Below are 21,991 nucleotides of genomic sequence, written 5' to 3' on the forward strand. Positions count from 1 at the left end.
CTCTTGTGGAAAACAAAGTGAATTATCAAAACGCGTGAAGACCCAACAAAGATGTCTACCTGTTTCGTCTGTATTCGTAAATTTTTCGGAAACACCCGAACTTTTATTCGCACAGCGTGGTGCTAATGAGGTCACTCACTCACTCACTCAATGCAGTTGCAGTAGATAGAGCCTGGCGCATGTATAACGGTAGTGAGGTGCAGAGTAGGCTACAACAGTAGTTAGTCATAGGCTCTACTCCTACCGAAAACATTTACGTGATTTTCTGAACTACAACCATTTCCTTGTGGATTCCCTAGGTAKGTATTTCTGCTTCAGACATCTTAATTTCAATGCAATGTTTTCTTATTTGTTTCTCCACGATGTCTAAAATAATCCATGTAGGCTACTGTAGACGCAAACTTTACGCATAAAATGATGGTTGCATTATCCAAGCTAGTTTTGCAACATTGAGTTTGGYGTTTGGAGTTTGGAGAATTGTTTAACGTTCTGCATGATGCGCCCTGAAAGTGGAATCGTTTTTATTACTTGATGATGTCTGCGCTGGGCGCTCTGGGGAGCGGTCGGGTCAGCTACAGAAGTATTGTGTCAATATATGTTCTTATTATATAGGCTTCATAATGGTATTACTCATGTGATATTACGCTTTGGAACCAGTCCAAATGAAACCTCCAGCCCACTCTGTTGTGATAATCTGTTCTTACCGGCCAGAGGTGTTGTTTTGTGTGTCCTAGAATAGAAAGTCACTAASGTTGTGGTCAGGGACAGGTGAGTTATAATCCGGGATCTCCTCTTATCTCAAATCCACTACAATCTACAATACACCTAATGCATAGCCTAATAAACCTTTAATTACAGGTGCGTAATGATAAAGGTGTCCATTAACTAGATAGCCTATGTTATTATGTTTCGCCGGAAATTGCCTGTCGTGTTTACAAATTTGGCTTTATGTTTATTACAGTTTACTCAACTCCGTTTAATTCGTTAACCGGATTAGTGGCACGGGTTCTGCAGGTGTCCTCGGTAGACTCTCCCGGTCACTGTGTGCGCGCACGTGTCCCAGTCACTCGTTTTGGACATGCGCTAATCCCGCTTGTTGTTTAGACCACAGAAATAGAAGTCGTTCACCTGTTGTGAAAGTGTTACAATCACGTTTAGGTTCAGTGGCTCAACTGTCTCATTCAAAACTCCCATCTTTGCGTAGTAATATGGTGCATAAATATTGGCGTGTATGCCTAAATTCTTCTGTCAATTCTGATCTAAACCAATAAGTCTAAATGACAAGTTACAAGTTCAGGTCTAAGGGGAAGGGGCTCTTATTGATCAAACTGTGTTAGAACAGTGGTGGCCAGCCCTCCTCTTGGAGAGATACTGGTTATGCAGGCTTTCGTTTCAACCCAACTATAACACACCTAATTCAACTAATCAAGTTCCTGAGCATCACCTTATTAGTAGAACCAGTTGTTTTAGGGCAGGGTTAGAACAAAACCCCACAGGAGGGTAACGCCACCTGATTAAGGATAAGTCCTTTCAAGGTGTTATTATAAGGTGATGGCATAGTGCCTCCAAAATAACCCTAACAACCAACCAGCTGTGAAAATCCTTTGTAGGCAACATTTCCAAACACAAAGRATCATTGTTACTCTGCTGTGTTCTCCTTTAAAAGTTGATGAATTGCATCTTCTTTTGGCCACTTTCCCCTGCGGCCTCTGTCACAAAAAGGACAGAAAATGTACCCTCTTGTACATCAAACTAAKTGGAGACTGCAGGCCAGGGGGGTGCTGCTGATTCAACACCACTGYGGCCAAACGGTCGATCGGTTGTACCAATTCGTTTTTAGCTCTGTCGCCCATGCTATTAAAATATTCAGAWAATAAATCATTGCGATTTTCCCATTGTGTTAATTATGGCGGATTCATTGATTTCCACGTTTTTAATGTTTTTTCAAGATGAATGAAAAGAGAATCGTCCAGCCCATTGGGTATCTCACTACACCCCCATATGTCATGTCTTATGAGGACCTTATTTTCAGGTTTAAACAGTGTGTGTGTATTTTTCATTTGTGAAATTATTTTGATGTGATATGAAAGTAGAGGGATTTATGTTTCTAGAACCACACCGCAATTGAGAATCGATTCACGTTTAGTTGGAGTATTTGGCTGTTTTGACTGCCAGAGCCAATTCACCTCTAAACAGAACATGTAAGGTCCTTGGACTAAGGAGTAACGTTAAGCTCTTTTAGTCCAATGTTGGGCTAGCACTGGACTTAAGGTAAGGTGGCTGTCTCCTAGGTACACGCATTGAACACCTGGTCACATATACCTACTTCTCACATTTATTCACACATCAAATCAGGTTACAGACCGTGCAGTGTAGCTAGGCCTAAGACCTTTAAACATAACAAGTGCAGACAAATCAGTGAACTAGTTATTGGTTTTGTAACAACACACACACACACACACACACACACACACACACACACACACACACACACACACACACACACACACACAGAGGTGCTATTGGAGCCCAGTCAGCTGTAGATCAAGCCTAGCTCTGACAGAGTGAGTGCCAGTGCATAATAAAGTTGTGTATCCCTGCGCCAGCGTATTAAATCTGTGTATCACCGTGCCAGCATATTGAAGCTGTGTATCACTGTGCCACAGGGCCTCTCTCTCCCCCCAGCTGCCAACATGATGAAGGAGTGCCTCCAGTTCCTCATCGAGCCGGCAAAAAAAATTAAGATCCGCCTCAAGGTACGACCCTGGGACACCTCAACTCTCAGACACCTCGTTGCCCTTTCCTGCAGTCAAATGACCTAGTGGCCTCATGGGTGGAATGTTATTTAGTACTTTTCATATTTTCATAATAAAAAATATATTTAAAGATATGAACGCAGAAAATCTGGTGTTTCTATGTCAAGCGGTTTTGTTATATTTCAGTCTTCTACGATGTATATAAAGTGTAATATTGGGATGCAAACTCAAAATGTAATACATTTCAACACTACAGTATATCTGATATGGTACAGGTGTTTCATTTTTTTAGCCCATAACCATGTGTGTGAKGTGTATACTTTTGTTTTAAAGTAGATTTGTTTAAGATTACCAAGATTACTGCCAAATGCAGTACAATGATAATAGTACTGATGGTTAATTTCCCCTCTGTGGTTTATCTGTGTAGCAGTGCTTCTAGRGATTTTTTTTTTACCCTCTTTTTCTCTCTCATCCATTGCTCTCTCTGTTCTAGGAGTCTCGTAAGAAAGTGACAAATGAGAAGAAAGAACCTTTAGTGGAGAGTCAGCTGTTTATAATGGAGCTGGCCAGGGAACTCAACAGACTGTGCCAGGTACACACATACACAAACACACATACACACAACCAKTCTCTCTACTATTAACTCTCTCTCTCTTTGCAGAGGTCAAATGTCCTAGCCCACATCTGGACCAATGAAGACTCCTGGCCTCCCAGTGTGTGTAGAGAATGCATAGTGGAGTGGGCTGCCGTGCTGGAGAATAGAGTACAGGCGAGCACTCGTATTTGAAAGAAGTGAAACTAAGTTTTACTTTAAAAGCCTTTATTTCTTGAAATCAATCCTTTGTCATTGTTCTCTTTGTTGATAAACTATTATCATGCCTTGATGTGAGACTTGTTAATGTAGTTTTTACTTAATGATCTCTTTATTGACCCATGTCCTTTGCTTTTGCAGCCAAGGAGCATCCAGAGAGAGCTCCGGGCTGACAGGCCAGAGAAGAGGGAGTGGAACGGTCACCTGTTGTGTATGCTGGAGACAGGTGGAGAGTATGACATGGCATCCCACAAACGGGTCATCATGGACTGGACACACCAGCTCAGAAACAAACTCGAGGTATGGAATAGGGGAGGGATTGGGTCACTACGACAGGAGGTTGGTGGCACATTAGTTGGAAAAAACGGGCTTGTGGTAATGACTGGAGCGTAATCAGAGGAATGGTATCATATACATCATACACATTTCCAGGTATTTGATGCCATTCCATTTGATCCGTTCCGGCCATTATTATGAGCCGCTCTCCCCTCAGCAGCCTCCTGTGAGTCCAGTGTATTACTAAAGTGGTTGTACTACAATACTACTTGTTGTTGACAAATTAACAAAGACACGTTGTCCTTCTTTATCTAATTTTATTCTCTGGCACAGCGAGTAGTTTACTGATTAACTTATTAGAGTTGTTGTTATCCCTTGGCCTCCCCCTTCTTTCTCTTTCCCTTTCTCTGTATTCCTCTCTCCCTCTTCTTCTATTTCTGTTGCTGTCAGACTCCAAGGCTGTCACACCTATTTGATTAAAGACTTACTCTTGCTCCAATTCCTATTCTTCTCTCCCTCTCTCTCTCTCGCACTCTCATTTTCTTTCTCTCTCTCTCGCTCTCTCTCTCGCTCTCTCTCTCTCACTCGCTCTCTTTATCCCTCTGTCTCTGACACCTCTGTAATTAAGGAGCAGCTCCCTGTCCCAGTTCATCCTCACCTCTCCTTCTCATATGACATGCTCTTCATTTATTTAACAAAAAATGTTGTTCCATTTTTTTTTACATTCCAAAAACATACCATCAACAATTTACAGACACACAAACAATGACTACATCTCATCTGCCCAGTCCCGAATTCTCACACCCTTATGCCTAGTGCCTGCATTATTGTTTGCCACTTGGCCTTAAATTGGTCTTCTTGGTCGTCCATGCTATTTCAATAATTCAATAATAAATCATTTGTTTTTTACATTGTGTCCATTGACTTCCAAGTTTTTAGCACACGTTTTTTCAAGATGAGTGAGGAAAAAGGAATCGTCTAGCCCATTGGGGATCTCACTACACCCCATATGTCATGTCTTAAAATATGCAGACAGACGGATTAAAAGAAAGTTTACATTGTAATACTTCTGACAGCCAACTTTCTAGCTCCGCCCACAACTTCCAGACTTAATAGCGTTCCCAGAAAGCATAGATTATTGAGTCATTATTAGTTTTACACCTGAGAGACGACTCTGTCGTTGTACTGTAGAATTTGTCAATTTTGTCTCTTGTGTAATGCATTCTATACATTAGTTTATATTGGATTAAGCGTACATTTTCATTAAATGTAATTTCATTAGTTAGGCTCCAACTTTCCCTCCATCTTGTGCCAACATAAGTTCTTTTAAAATATTTTTTCCAATAGTTTAGATTTTTTTCTAAGAGATTGTCACTTAGATATGGTCGCTGCAAGGTTTTATATATCTTCCCTATCATATGAACATCCTTTTGTGACTCAAATAGGATTCCCTCAAGGTTGCTCTAATGTCCAAAAGATTTGAAATGTACATTTTGTGATATGTAACCTTTAAGTTGCATGTATTTGAACGTATCTACATTGGTCAGTCCAGAATTACATTTTAATTCTGTCATGGAAATAAATGTATTTCCTGTTAACAAGTCATTTACGGTTTCTGTGCCTTTAGTTTTCCATGTGGGCCAATTTATTGATGAACTCTGGAAAGCTATTCAAGGATTYTTCCATAAGGTTGTGMTTCTAGGAAGTGATATTGGTACTTGTAAAATACATTTCATTTTCTTCCATATCATTATAGTGTTCTTAACTATGAAGTTGTTCATGTTCTTAGCTTTATCCTTTGTAAATAGACATGTAAAAAATATTCTGGGGGTGAGCTTGCGCATCTTCAATATGTACTCATTGTTCCTCTTTAGTGCATTTAACTATATGTCGCAAGTAAAAGCCTTAGGTAGCGAGTTGATACAATTCTGGAAAGTCTGGAAGGTTAAAATCCCCCTCAGACTTAGGAAGATGTAAAACTTTCCCTTTTATTCTATGATTTTTATTGGCCCATATAAAGTCTGTTAGGACCGAGTATACTTTTTTAAAAGAATGTCATCGGTGGGCTAATTGGTATTACTGAAAATAAATATAAAAACTTTGGCAGCCATGCCATTCTAAAGAGGTTTATTCTACCTGTAAGATRWATGGGAAGATTATTCAATTTAATTAGATCTGCTTTCATATTGTTGAGTAATGGAATAAAGTTATATTTATATATTTGTTGTTTGTTGTCACTTATTAAGCATCCTAAGTATTTCATATTTTTGTGGTCCACTTAAAGGATTGCTGTAGATCGGGAGTTGTTCTTTTTCTTTTTCCTATTGACATTATTTTGTTTTTTCCACGTACATTTTATAACCTGAGATTTTTGAGTATTCAGAAAATATTTTTACAAAGGGAAATTGAGTTTTCAATATTATTCAGCTATATCCTGAGAACATCTGCAAATAATTGTATGTTTAACAATACTGATACCTGTTACGTTTGAGTCCTGTCTAATTCTTTCTGCAAGTGATTCACTTGCCAGTGCAAACAGGAGGGGGGAGAAAGGGGACATCCTTGTCTTGTGCCCCTTTCTAAAACAATTTAATCAGATAATGTATTACAGTGGCTTGCGAAAGTATTCACCCACCTTGGCATTTTTCCTATTTTGTTGCCTTACAACTTGGAATTAAAATTGATATTTTGGGGGTTTGTATCCCCCCCCCCACACACCTTTTGCAAGCAATTACAGCTGCAAGTCTCTTGGGGTATGTCTCTATAAGCTTGGCACATCTAGCCACTGGGATTTTTGCCCATTCTTCAAGGCAAAACTGCTCCAGCTCCTTCAAATTGGATAGGTTCRYCTGGTGTACAGCYATCTTTAAGTCATACCACAAATTCTCAATTGGATTGAGGTCTGGGCTTTGACTAGGCCATTCCAAGACATTTAAATGTTTCCCRCAAGTTTTGCTTTAGCAGTATGCTTAGGGTCATTGTCCTGCTAGAAGGTGAACCTCCGTCCCAGTCTCAAATCTRTGGAAGACTGAAACAGGATTCCCTCAAGAATTTCCCTGTATTTAGCGCCGTCCATCATTCCTTCAATTCTGACCAGTTTCCCAGTCACTGCCGATGAAAAACATCCCCACAGCATGCTGCCACCATCATGCTTCACTGTGGGGATGGAGTTCTCGGGGTGATGAGAGGTGTTGGGTTTGCGCCAGACAGTGTTTTCCTTGATGGCTAAAAAGCTCTGTTTAGTCTCATCTGACCAGAGTACCTTCTTCTATATGTTTGGGAAGTCTCCCACATGCCTTATTTTTTTCTTTAAGCAATGGCTTTTTTTCTGGCCAKTCTTCCATAAAGCCCAGCTCTYTGAAGTGTACGGCTTAAAGTGGTCCTATGGACAGATACTCCAATCTCCGCTGTGGAGCTTTGCAGCTCCTTCAGGGGTATCTTTGGTCTCTTTGTTGCCTCTCTGATTAATGCCCTCCTTGCCTGGTCCGTGTTTTGGTGGGCGGTCCTCTCTTTGCAGGTTTGTTGTGGTGCCATATTCTTTCCATTTTCTAATAATGGATTTAATGGTGCTCCGTGAGATGTTCAAAGTTTCTGATATTTTTTTATAACCCAACCCTTATCTGTACTTCTCCACAACTTTGTCCCTGACCTGTTTGGAGCGCTCCTTGGTCTTCATGGTGCCGCTTGCTTGGTGGTGKCCCTTGCTTAGTGGTGTTACAGACTCTGGGGCCTTTCAGAACAGGTGTATATATACTGAYATCATGTGACAGATCYTGRYACACTTATATTGCACARAGGTGGGCTTTATTTAACTAATAATGTGACTTATGAAGGTAATTGGTAGCACCAGATCTTATTTAAGGGTTTCATAGCAAAGGGGGCGTATACATATGCACACACCACTTTTCCATGTTTTATTTTTTAGAATTTTTTGAAACAAGTAATTTTTTTAGTTTCACTTCACCAATTTGGACTATTTTGTGTATGTCCATTACATGAAATCCAAATAAAAATCAATTTAAATTACAGGTTGTAATGCAACAAAATAGGAAAAACGCCAAGGGGGATGAATACTTTTGCAAGGCACTGTATTCATGTATATTTTTGCTTTAGGACATTTATATAATATTTTAATTTAATTGATTATTTAAGCTGAAAAGTAGTCAGCTTACAACGTTTTTAATAGAAAAGGCAATTAAAGACGATCAAAAGCCTTTTCTGCKTCAACAGCCATTATTGATGAATCCATATCTTGTTTTTTGCGTGTTGTGTTAAACTGAAACATGTTCTTGTATTTGTTTGTAAGTGTCTATTTTTACTAAACCCTGTTTGATTGATATGTAGAAGTCTGGTAAGACTTTTGCCATTCTATTGCTTGTAAGCTTTTTTATTGTCACAATTMAATAAAGTTATGGGTCTATAATCAGGGATTCTCCAGATCTTCCTGGTTTTAATATAACTGAAATAACTGTTTGATACATGGAACTAAGAAGTACTGAATTAAGTGACGTGTGTTGTCATTTGTGTAGATAGGGGGCTACTTTATCCCAAAATGTTAGAATAGAATTCTATGGGAAAGCCATCCATCCCTGGTGCTTTTCTCTGTGTGAATGTTTGAACAGTATCCAATATTTATTCTTGCGTGATCACTGTTTTTAAAGATTTTTTTGTKTGCTGATAGTTGGTTTAGAGTTGTTGAGTCAAAGAAGGACATAGGATCCATCCCACTTTTGTTTAATTCTGATTTATATACATTTTCATAGAAACTTTTAAAATMATCATTCATCTCATTGTTGTTTCTAAATACTGCTTTTGTATCTTTATCTTTTAAAATTATAACTGGTTTAACATGTATTRGTTTTATGAGAGCTGCGAGATATTTACCTGGTTTATTTGCCATTAAGTTGTATGCTTTATTTAAGTTTAACCTGTAGTTATCTCTCTTCAGAAGTAAAAGATTGTATTCCTGCTTAAGTTCAGATAAATTGTTTCTAAGATAGTGATTTATTTTTCTTTAAGTTTAAGTTTGAAATCGGATGTAACTTTTTCAGAGTATGAGATTTTCATTCCCCTAATGTACACCTTAAATGCACCTCAGATTATATCGGGGGTCGGCTTTTCCCTGTCAAAATCAAATCAAAATCAAGTCAAATTTTATTTGTCACATACACATGGTTAGCAGATGTTAAAACCTCTACCGACCCCCCCCTCCCGGATCCGGGATCATCCTCATCAGTAACGCTGACTAGCATAGCCTAGCCTAGCGCCACAGGGATATCATATAATATAATTTCATGAAATCACAAGTCCAATACAGCAAATGAAAGATAAACATCTTCTGAATCCAGCCAACATGTCCGATTTTTTAAATGTTTTACAGCGAAAACACAACATATATTTATGTTAGCTCACCACAATAGCCCAACACACAACGCCATTTTTTCACCGCAAAGATAGCTTTCACAAAACCCACYAATAGAGATAAAATTAATCACTAACCTTTGAACAACTTCATCAGATGACAGTCTTATGACATCATGTTATACAATACATTTATGTTTTGTTCGAAAATGTGCATATTTATAGCTATAAATCGTGGTTCTACATTGCAGCCATGGTCACAAATGGCACCAAAATGTCCGGAGAAATTTTAGACAGCCACGTAATCTAACAGAAAAACTAATCATAAACTTTGCTGAAAAATACATGTTGCATATATAATTAAAGATACACTGGTTCTTAATGCAATCGCTGTGTTAGATTTAAAAAAATAACTTTAGTACAAAGCACAGCATGCAATAATCTGAGACAGGGCTCAGCCATTCTCCGCCATGTTGGAGTCCAAAGAGTCCACAAAAATACGAAATAACATCATAAATATTCCCTTACCTTTGATGATCTTTCATCAGAATGCAGTGCCAGGAATCCTAGTTCCACAATAAATCGTTGTTTTGTTTTAGAATGTCCATTTCTTCTGTTGAATTAGCAACTTTGGCTAGCATGGTGTTACTCACGTGTCCATGAAGATTTTACGCATGAACGAAAAATTCCAAAAGTCATAATAATAGTCGAATAAACTGGTCAAACTCAGTTGAHAATCCATCTTTAGGATGTTTTTCACAAATATATCCAATAACGTCCCAGACGGAGTATTTCTTCGTGTCTACCCGTTGTCTGCAATGCGTTAGGTAGACACGAAGAAATGCTCCGTCTGTGACAGATATAATTCAAACAGTTTTAGAAACGTCAGAGTGTTTTCTATCCAATAGTAATAATAATATGCATATCATATGATCTAGGACAGAGTACGAGGCCGTTTAAATTGGGCACGATTTTATCCAGAAGTGAAAATGGCGCCCCCTATTTCCAAGAGGTTTTAATGCGAGTGTAGCGAAATGCTTGTGCTTCTAGTTCCGACAATGCATTAATAACCAACGAGTAATCTAACCTAACAATTTCACAACAACTATCTTATACACCTGTCTCTTATACACATCTAGATGTGTATAAGAGACAGGGTCAAACTCAGTTGATAATCCATCTTTAGGATGTTTTTCACAAATATATCCAATAACGTCCCAGACGGAGCATTTCTTCGTGTCTACCTAACGCATTGCAGAAAACGATATGACAAACCCAAGTGCGTAGCCAAGTACTACCAATATGGCTGACCTCTCACTGCAACGAGTCCCATCCGGTCCCAGAAAAGGCTAGAGACTTCATTCCACGTTCTACTGCCTGRTGACATCTAGTGGAAGGCGTATGAAGTGCATACAGATCCATAAATAAAAGACAATTGAATAGTCAATGCCTTTCACAGAGACCCATTTCAGYATTTTCACTTCCTGTTTGGAAGTTTGCCTGTCAAATGAGTTCTGTTTTACTCACAGATATAATTCAAACAGTTTTAGAAACTTCAGAGTGTTTTCTATCCAATAGTAATAATAATATGCATATCATATGATCTAGGACAGAGTACGAGGCCGTTTAAATTGGGCACGATTTTATCCAGAAGTGAAAATGGCGCCCRCTATTTCCAAGAGGTTTTAATGCGAGTGTAGCGAAATGCTTGTGCTTCTAGTTCCGACAATGCATTAATAACCAACGAGTAATCTAACCTAACAATTTCACAACAACTATCTTATACACACAAGTGTAAAGGGATGAAGAATATGTACATAAAAATATATGAATGAGTGATGGTACAGAACGGCATAGGCAAGATGCAGTAGATGGTATAGAGTACAGTATATACATATGAGATGAGTAATGTAGGGTATGTAAACATATAAAAGTGGCATTGTTTAAAGTGGCTAGTGATACATGTTTTACATAAAGATGGCAAGATGCAGCAGATGGTATAGAGTACAGTATATACATATGAGATGAGTAATGTAGGGTATGTAAACATTATATTAAGTGGCATTGTTTAAAGTGGCTAGTGATACATACTGTCCTTTATGTTTACATTTGTAATGGTAAAGTTTAGAATTTTTTTGTTTACGTGTTTAATAAAATTTGGGTTCAGAAGATGCGCTCTGTTCATTCTCCAAATTCTGTCGCTAAATGTATTTTCTATTACTGTGTTATTAAGCATGATACCGGAGAATGATCCAATATCAKRATTTCATGAATGTTTTTATCCAGTAAATTGTTGAGTGCATTTAAAAAAAAGAAAGAAAATATACTCATTTCCTTAACAGAAGATACCATCTCCCTCTAAATCCCGCCTCTCCTACCCTCTTTTAGTTTCTTAGTATATAAAGTAATAACCATATTGACTTCCCTCCCTCTCTAGCCCAGTATCTGGCCCGGTGAGCCCGTATTGATGATGTTGGATGATCTGGAGTTCCAGTGGAGGAGGGGGCGTCTGCCGAACCTTCTCCCAGCCATGGAGCTGGTCATGTGGGTCGTGCTGAGTGCAGACAGCCCTGACAAGGTGTGTGAGTGTCAATGAGTCAACAAAAAATAATAARACAAATAATAAAAACGAACACCCTTGCCTGTCTTGACCTAACACTCACACTTTTCCTTTCTTATTAGCACTGATTTGCTGATAGCTCCTTATTGAGGCAACTATTTGCTTACTACGACTYTGATATGCAGTTGCCTGTCTTAGCTACCTTAAGATGAATACACTAACTCTAAGTCGCTCTGGATAACAGCGTCTGCTAAATGACTAAAATGTTCATGTAAACCAACTGATTATCAATTCATGTGCCTGATTAGATACCACACAGATAAACTCACTCAAGCCTTTCCTCTGTGTCTGCAGGAGGACGTAACCAAGCAGTGGCTGATCAGAAGACAGAGGAGTCAGAAGATTGGTGTGTAGAGCTCTGACGTGTTGGAGTCATCAAGAAAGTGTTAAGATTCAATTAGGTCACGCGTTAACCCGCGCTAGTCGACGCCCGCATAGCTGGTGTTTTGGTGATGCAGGAGGTGTAACGGCGTTGGAGCTGTCAAATTGGTGAGCGGGTGTTCGTGGTCATTATCATGACGCCACACTCGTCCCACTCACGTTAGAAGTTTAGAATGAGAAAGTGTAGGCTATATAGAAATAATGACGCTCAAATTGAAAATGATCAAATGAAATAATACGGATTCTTATCAGCCTAATGTGAAATTGCGCGATCAGACGTCAAGATGTATACAGATTTCTTAATTGATCTTAGATTAATTCTAAAGTATTTTGAGGGAGTGTTATTGACTATGTTGTTGCTACAGCATCTAAAGAGGGACAAACAGTAATATTGATGCTTTTTTTCGTTTTTTCAAGTGAAGGTCTTTTGAGGAAGTATGCAAGGCACAGACGTTCGCTTTGCCTAGCCGAGCTGTGCGCTAGGAGCAACCGAACCTAGAATGTGGGCGCCTTAACACCGCCAAAACAACAGCAACATGGTGTCAGCTAGCACAAATCTGATTGAATATAGCCCTTACACAAGTATAACAGCAATCAGTGACAAAGAGATGTTGGAGATCACAGGTGTGTCAATGTGTGACAATGAGAGATGATGACTATTTTGATTATGCCACTAAGTATTGATGAAGGGTAATAATCGATCAGTGGTCAAGATATCACATCAGGGCAAGGTGGGCACAGGCTAGCCCACACCATTCCCACTCTAGCCCAGCATGAATATCATAGAATATTTGGGGGCATGGTTTGCACACAGTTATTTTTGTGTAACCCGTTACTGAGAGTGTCGTTCCAGTTTAAGTGTTCTGATGTGTGATGCAAATTCATTCTGATCTAGTACACTGCCAATCATGAAAAAAAAATAAAAAATGAAATAAGTGCATGTGACATATGAGGAACTTAGCAGTTTCTCTTGTAAAAATATATGTATGATAGCTGTCATTCGCTAAATACCTTTGAGGGTTAAATAATAGATCAAATGTATAAGGTGGACAGCTCAAATAGGGCCATTATTTTAGCCCACATCGGGCCGACATCATGCCCACTTCCTGGAAAATATGGGTTTATTTCAGGCAGTGAGGGCTGCCCATCGGCCCAGTGTGTGCAGCTTACATGGTGCCAATATTTTTGCCCGCATTGGGCCCACATTGTGCCAATGGGTGTGTTTACACAGGCAGCCCAATTCTGATATTTATTTCCACTAATTGGTCTGTTGACCAATCGCATCAGACCTTTTCACATCAGATCTTTAGTGAAAAGACCAATTAGTAAAAAGAACGATCAGAATTGGGCTGCCTGTCTAAACACAGTCTTGGTGGGCATGTTTGCTGGGATGGTTGATGAATCACTTGAAGTGCTGCCAATTGGTACTGATAAAACATMAAAGAAATAACTAATTCCAGTAGACACCAGAGGAATGGACAAACATTCCTTTGCAGTTACGTAACAGAAAATGAGTTAAGATTTAATTTTAACAGTATTTTAACCACAGTTTTGTTAACACTTTCAGATGCAGCACGCTACATTCCCCATAATGGTATGTGAAACTCATGCTGGACTCATGCTTTATTGAGGAGTAAAGGAAACTGTAAATACAGTCATCCCATTTCTCACCCTAACAACTTTTTTTCRCAGTATGGAACTGGATCTGTGATGCTGCAGAGGAAGTGACCCTTGACCCCAAGACAGCCAACCCTGACCTCATCCTCTCCAACGACGACAAGCGCATGTGCTGTGGCCTGGAGCGGCGAGACATCCCTAACTGCACGTGTCGCTTCGATGGCTGGTGGTGCGCTCTGGGAAACGAGGGCTACACCTCTGGGCGCCATTACTGGGAAGTTGAAGTGGGCAACCGGGACTGGCGGCTGGGCGTGGCTAAAGCCTCTGCCCAAAGGAAGGGTTATAGTTCCCTCAACACAYAGACGGGCTACCTCACCCTGCGGCTGGAGAGGGGCTCAGACCTCAAGGCCCTGACGGTGCCTTCCACCCCGCTGGCCCAGATGCTGGTCCCCAGGAAGGTGGGGGTCTACCTGGACTATGAGCAAGGCCAGCTCTCCTTCTACGACGTGGAGAAGAGGTCCCACATCTACACGTACAACGAGACCTTCACAGAGAGACTGTTCCCTGTGTTTGGGACTGTAGAGGTGGTGAAGGGTCTGGTGATCAGGTCGGCACAGACCAGGGAACCCTGCCTCTGCCCTGGACCCTGTCTCTGGTGCTAAGCTAAGTGCTCAGATAACATATCACAGCATCTTTAAAACTGGTCCTGGAGAGCTAGCCTAGAATCCACACTTAGAGCTCGATTCAATCAGATGAAGCGTTAACGCGCGATAGCAGACGCCCACATAGCTGAAGTTTTGGCGGTGTCGGAGTAGTTGTAACTGCGTTGGAGCTGTCAAATCGGTGAGCAGCTGCTCGTAGTCATTGTCACGAAGCCACACCCGTCCCACTCGCGTTAGACGTTCAGAACGAGAAAGTGGAGACCATACATAAATAATGACGCTCAAACTGAAACTCACTCAATGAAATAATGAGGATTTCTATGAGCTTAATCAATGTGTAGATTACATCKCACATTGCAGTGTTCGAACTTGTAAACAAGGCTGCATTGGGATGGCAATGTTCACGATAGGTATAATACTGGGAGCCGCTTGTGAATTTTGACAGCTGTAACACGGTTCCACCTCAGACAAACGGCAAAACAACAGCTATGCGGGTGTCGGCTAGCGTAGATCTGATTGAATCGAGCCCTTAATATTGTAAACGTAGCAATATTCCGTGTCAATTCCAGGCTAGTGGAGTGCAGGCGTTTTGCTCTACTCCAGCCCTAACACACCTTATTCAATGGTTTGATGATTAGTTGATTAGTTGAATCAGGTATGTTCGAATTAGGCTGGAACAAAAGCCTGCACTCCTCAGGACCAGGGTTGAAGAACAATCATTACCCCCTCCCAACACTTTTTCTCTTAAAGTGCCTTCATACCATCTGGAAATGAAGTGGTAACTATTTGTATTGGTTGTTAAATTGCCATAGTATTTCATGGTATAAAGACACTGTAAAAGAAAGTGCTGCCCAAATTACCCAAAGATCCAATGTAGTTGAAATGCTGTAGTTCAGTGAGAGATTGCGCACAGAAGAAAGACAGACAGCACGCAGTAGTCTCATAATGTGTATCAGCGTATTTTTGGGAAGTTGCGGTATGATATTGACCGTGTGTGTGTGTATAATGGTGTGAACAATGCTTTTTTTCAGTCATCGATAAATTAACCACATTTTCAAAGATCTGTTTGTCGGTTTGTGGTCTACAAAGGTTATGAGAATAGATAGAAATGCAACTATAGTATTGAGGTTCATATTCAATCTTTATTAAATGCCATAAAATGGACATGCCAGATATAAAAAACAAACAGCAGATTATTGTATGGACGTTACATGAAGTAATTGATGACAAAGTATAAACATTTATTTTTGGTATATTTATGAAATATCATGACTTTTTTTTCTAAATTCGACCAGTATAATTATTTTCGCCATATATCTCACTAAGTGTAAGGACTTGTTACAACAGACAGTATACCAATGGACAGTATTTAGAATTGAACCAAAGCACAGCATAGGTGTAAAAATACATTATAAAGAGAATACAATCTTTTTGTCACAAAACATATCCCTCTGAAATATCATGACCAAGTTTTCTATCTATGCTAGAATATATTAGTTAGGCATAACATGCTTGTAGACCGAAGTACTCTTTTTAAAACAATTATACAGTAATGAGATAAACATTTAAAGTATGAAATACTGTTACATTACACCTTATGATGTTATATCTACATTATGGATTAATTAAAGACATGCTCCGGAACTTTGGCGACTAGTAAGTATTTTTTAAAGCTCCTAATTTGGGCTGGATGTGTCAATGTGTAATTCATACATGCAGAATCTATGAGCAGAATTACTGTTTTATCTCAATTAGCCACGAAATTCCTAATTTGATAGAGACTGATTTCTGGAAGCTGTGCAGCTCCATCTTCTCTACATTTTGCCCAATGTGGGGCGAGTTTCAGCCAATGAGCTTCAGCCCCTCGCCATCTGAGTGCCAGATAGCAAGATAGCACACACAGCAGCGCGRGAGAGAGAGCAATGACGTGGTGCACATATCTGCAGATATGTGACATAGTACGGAATTTTCGGGGACCACTTTTGGCTTGTGAGCGCTACCTTCAGAACTACTGGCTAAAAAGTATACACAAGTACCAGAGAATCTCTTTAACTTTCTTCAGCATGGAAAATGTACAAAAAAAAGAAATATGCAAAACCATAGGAAACATATTTTTACACAAACAATACATCGCAATACAGTATTTGGCATCAACGTTTCAATTCAATCTCTTCTGACAAAGAAAACACGTCAGCCTATTATATTTCATGTTTGTAATAGTAATGACTGTGAGTATCACCAACAATCTAACAATACAATTCTCTATGAGCCCCTACAAACAAACATAGTTAAGTGTACTGGCAGGCGGTTGCTACAAAGATGAGACAACCTGTGATATGTGGTTGTCCCACCTAGTTATCTTAAGATGAATGCACTAACTGTAAGTCGCTCTGGACAAGAGCGTCTGCTAAATGACTAAAATGTATTTTTTTTAAAGTGTAATCAATTTAACAAACTGCAGCCATCTTTCAAGACATCTAGCAGGCAGCCAGGATAAACACTTGTACACACTCTCCCTCCATTATCTCTCAGCTAATCTCTGCCAAGAGATATTAACACCAGTGCGGGCTCTACTTTAAACTATTGTGATACGACCTCAGACTAGCGTAACAGCCTAATCTAAAGCCTCTGGGCGTAATACCAGCCAGAACCAATAGAGGGAGCCATGAGTATTGTGTATAAAAATGACAAACTTCCAACAAGACCTCTGTGGGGGTGGTAGAGTTCTTTGAATGTAAAATGTTTTCAACAAAATAGAAACAAGAGACAAAAACTATAAACAAAAGAATGAAATTAATCCCATGTCAGACAGAGGGCAGGACAGGACAGGATCCACTGTAACAGACAGAGAGGTGAGCAGGATGTGTTGGAACCCAGGGACACCGCCATCTTGTTGTTGACCTTTGACCTCAGGCCTCATAGAACGACCTCTCGACCTTCTTGGTGACGCTGCTGGAGCCGGCCACCTGCATGCTCCTCTGGACCACCTCCTTAGTCACATGACGTGTTACCATGCCGCTGGTCTCTGTGTGCTGGGAAGTCATCATCATACCGTCTCCTAGGGGTAGGAGAGGGAGTTAGCGTGTGAGAGAGAGAGACACTGTGTGTGTCTGCGTGTGTGTGTGAGGGAGAGAGAGAGATAAAGAGATTCAATTGATACCTGAGAAGTAGGGGTCGTTGATCATGGTGTGTGTGACGTTGGTGTGTGTGCTGCCCTCTGTAGGAAGTTGGTACACATCTCTCTTGGTCAAGGACTGACTGCTGTACTGAGACATACCACCTAGGCCTCCGAGTTGAGACATACCTCCTAGGCCTCCGAGTTGAGACATACCTCCTAGGCCTCCTATTTGGGACATACCTCCTAGGCCTCCGAGTTGAGACATACCTCCTAGGCCTTCTATTTGGGACATACCTCCTATTCCACCTATTTGAGACGTGCCTCCTATTCCACCTATTTGAGACGTGCTACCTACAGAAGGGGAAAAAGAGAGACAGAGAATTCTATATACAACATCATTCCAAATGTACAAACGTATAGAATATCGGCTTCTAAATATGAAACCCAGTATGGTAAATTTAAAGTGAGTACCGAGACATTATTCATTTCAATTTAAACACTAGATAAAAACCCTGGATAAAAAAGACTGTTGTAGGACTCTTACCCCCATCCTGAGACTCGATGGTGATYATACCCTCCCTCTCGGGCCCGAAGCCCTGGGTCGTCCTGGCCTGAACTTTGAACTTGTATGGCATGTTCTCACTCAGGTCCGGAACCGTCAGACTGGTCTCAGCGCTGTTACCGCTCACCTGGAAGGAGCGCATGTCACCTGGAGGGGAGAGAGAGGAGGTGGGGATTAGAATATGAAATGAAAGTGAATACAAATATGACTATGAATGGTCATTTGCTAGCATTGTCCATAACAAGTCAAGAAGACCTGAATATGAGCAAAATAGAAGAGCAATTGACATAAGTGATATTCAAAGTCTCTGATGATCGCATGCCCATGTATAGATCCTAGCAAATGACAGTGGACAAAAAGCTGGAGTCAGCGCTCAGTCTCACCTCCTCCGTGCAGCTGTTCACAGGTGACCACGTAGCCCAGAATATCGCCGTTGGGTTTGCGGGGTTTGTCCCAGCTCAGCTGCAGTGCCTCGGGGGACAGAGCTGTGAACACCAGGGGGCCTGGAGCACTGGGGGTGCTGAGAGTGAAGGGAGAACCTGAGGGAGAGGGGGAGAACGGGAGTTAGAGAGGATAGAGGTAAGGGACAGAGCTGTGAATATTAGGAGGGCTGGAGCACTGGGGGTGCTCAGAGTGAAGGGAGAAACTGGAGGGGGGAAAGACAGAGTGAGTGAGAGAGAGAATGAGAGAGAGAGAGAGAATGAGAGAGAGAGAGAGAATGAGAGAAGAGAGAGAATGAGAGAGAGAAGAGAGAAGAGAGAGAGAGAGAGAAGAGAAGAGAGAGAATGAGAGAGAGAGAAGAGAGAGAGAGAGAGAGAAAAAGAGAGAGAATGAGAGAGAGAGGAGAGAGAGAGAGAGAGAGAGAAATGAGAGAGATGAGAGAGAGAGAGAGAGAGAGAGAGAGAGAGAGAGAGAGAGAGAAGAGAGAGAGAAGAGAGAGAGAGAGAGAGAGAGAGAAGAGAAGAGGAGAGAGAGAGAAGAGAGAGAGAGAGAGAGAGAGAGAGAGAGAGAGAGAGAGAGAGAGAGGAGGAAGAGAGGAGGGAGAGTACAAAAATAGAGGTGAGATGTAAAGAAGGGACAAAGGAGATTAAAGATAAAAAGAGGGAATTGGAGAGAGATAAAGTAAATATAGAGTAAAACAGAAAGAGAGATAGAGGTCAGGTGTGAATTAGCTAGCAATGGAGTGTGGATAAAAATGGATCAACAGAGATGTATTGCTGATTACCTGGCATTGGACTGAGTGGGCTGTTGGGGTTGACGGCTGACTCTATGGTGATGACTCCCTCCCTCTCTGGTCCCCAGCCCTCCAGACTCTGAGCCTTCACCTTGAACAGGTAGGAGTGGTTAGGTAGCAGGTCCTGCACCACCACAGAGTTCTCTGCTGGGCTGGACACATCTATACGCTTCATATCACCTGGAGAGACAAGGGGCTTTGATTACTGTAGAGCAGTGGTACTCAAAGTCTGGGTCGCGACCCCACTAAGGGGGTACTGCAGTGGGGTTGCCAATTGTTTTTTTGGGGGGGGGTTTGGAACGAAAAATTAAGAGCACAGATTATTGTATGGGACAATATACAAACATTTTTGAGAAAGTTACTTAGATTTTTTTTTTTTWATGAGTAAATGCATTTATTGGTTTATTTTCATTTTGATAAGAGATGAAAATGTAATGAATTTAATGTTATTTGTTGGAAGTAAAAATCGGAATTTACCAATTTTAAGGCTGTCATTATATTTGGGGTGGGGTCACGAGAAGTTATTGTGCAAAAAATGGGTTCCCCAGAAATTCTGGCTGAAAAAATGGGTTCCCCACTGAAAAAAATTGAAGGTATGCTGGGACAAGGTTTTGAGATCTAAATAAGTTGACAGGGCTAAGGAAACTGTTAAAGACACATTTCTTCAAATCCTGAGAACTATGTTCACAAGTGAAAAACAACATTCTTCTTCCCCACATCAACAAAACACCATGTGTTTTACAATGTGACACAAATCATCATGTGTCCATACCTCCATTGAGTAGCTGGTAGAGGACACAGTACCCCAGCACATCCCTGTCACAGTGGGGCTCCTGCCAGCTGACCTTCAGGGCCGTGGGGCCCAGGGCAGAGAACACCAACCTGGTGGGGGTGTCAGGGACCCCAGGGGCCAAACGAGAGTCTGACGGGAGAGAGAGAGGTCAGTGAGATAGAGACAGACAGAGAGAGATGGGGGGAGAAAGAGAGGTCAGGGGTTAGGGGTTAAGTGGAGTCAATTAAATTACAGGGGTTACATTGACAGTTATTAGGTAAGATAGGATTAGTGAGCGGGGAGTGAGCTCGATGGAGAGAGAACTAAAGAGAGAGAGGGAGAAAGAGGGAACTTTCCCTAAACCAAACATATCACAGCAAAAACCAGCTATAGCGACACCAAGCCTTCCTCTCAAACCAGCAATGGGCGTCGTAAGTCCTACTATGAACCCACAGTGTAGCTTTAAGCCCTGCTATAGTCCCAGTGGTGTGAGAGAGGACAGCTCTGTGTGTGTGCTGCCGGCAGACGGACTCACCCTGGAGCACCCTGTCCAGATTCAGTAGCGCATCGTTGACATCCTCAGACTGGGTCCTGCCCCGCAAGACCTGAGACATACTGTAGCTGTACTGTGTCTGAGTGGGGCTGAAGCCATACGTACCTGAGAACGCAGGGAGCGAGCAAAAAGGGAGCAAATGGACGAGAGAAGTAGGACAGGAGAGGGAGAGAAGTGAAGGAGTGGGAGAAGGAGCACAGGGAGGGGAGAGAAAGAGGCAAGGGAGGGGAGAGGATCGAAGGAGAGAGAACGACAGAAGAGAGAAGAGGAGAGCGACAGTCACCATAGCTCCTGCATAGCCCTGTACAGCCACCAGCCCCAATAATCGATAACTGACATCCAAGCCATCCATCCGCCTCATGCATCTCCTCAGTAAACCTGTTGCAGATGATGTGTATATCTGACATTTATAGCCCCAACTGCTACAGGCAAACAGATAAGCTTCTCCCAGCTTTCAATAGCAGAGGACAGAAATATCTAAATACTATGCAGTGGCATTTTCCTCAGCAAAAGCCTCATAGTCAAAGACCTCATCTCAGTGGCTCGGTGAAATATGCCTGTGACCTGGGACCTGTGTCAGTGTGGATCGTAAATGATCGGCTCTTGATCTCAAAATATGCTTCAAATATGCCTCAACTTCAACTAATCTTACTTTTGCCGTCTGTGTATCCCGACAATCCACTGGACAGGTCTCCTATGACGATGGAATCTCGGATGTTGTCATCATACTCATAGTAACCTCTGTTCTCTGACCGCTTCCTCATGACAACATTCTCTGTGCGCATCCCGCCCCCGATAATCTGTGTGCGGGAGAGCGAGTTCCCTCCTGTAGGAGAGGAGAAGAAAAGACAGGAGTAGAATAATGATGACCACCAGAGACGTGGATACAGAACCATAGAATTCTAGCATGCATTCTGAGTGCAATGCCTTTCCAACTTTCGGTGTCAACACGTTGCCCATTGAAACTCTAAATCTCCCAAGTTTGCTGAACTCTGTAAAGTGTAGCTACTGTGCTGGTGAAGACAAGCCAGCTGGGATTTCTTGTCACTATCATACCATTGTAAGTCAACAGAAAGATTCAAAAGCTGACACATTTTAAGAAGGAATCTGCATCCATCCGTACCTTGTCCAGAGTGGTATGTCGTGGAGGACTCCGTAGTCATGGAACCCCCGGCCCCTCCTCTGTGGTTGGAGCTGAGGGTGGACATGGGAGACAGCTGGCTGTAGCTGGAAGACGACATATTGGCACTGCGCGACATGGAATTATT

The 21,991-nt window shown here is 41.4% G+C and overlaps 1 protein-coding gene across 1 annotated transcript; it reads left to right on the forward strand.

The window, feature by feature from the left end:
* Window positions 1–104: 104 nt before the first annotated feature.
* LOC111967851 (uncharacterized) lies at window positions 105–16,909 on the forward strand. Its single transcript, XM_070444912.1, has 9 exons — window positions 105–299; window positions 2,667–2,756; window positions 3,250–3,348; window positions 3,418–3,525; window positions 3,709–3,867; window positions 11,642–11,782; window positions 12,119–12,170; window positions 13,773–13,799; window positions 13,898–16,909. Exons 2-9 carry the CDS (start codon window positions 2,694–2,696, stop codon window positions 14,482–14,484), a joined length of 1,236 nt encoding a protein of 411 aa, XP_070301013.1. The 5' UTR covers window positions 105–299; window positions 2,667–2,693; the 3' UTR covers window positions 14,485–16,909.
* Window positions 16,910–21,991: the final 5,082 nt, after the last annotated feature.

This window comes from Salvelinus sp. IW2-2015, linkage group LG8, assembly GCF_002910315.2.
Source record: "Salvelinus sp. IW2-2015 linkage group LG8, ASM291031v2, whole genome shotgun sequence".
NCBI classification, from domain to species: Eukaryota; Metazoa; Chordata; class Actinopteri; order Salmoniformes; family Salmonidae; genus Salvelinus; species Salvelinus sp. IW2-2015.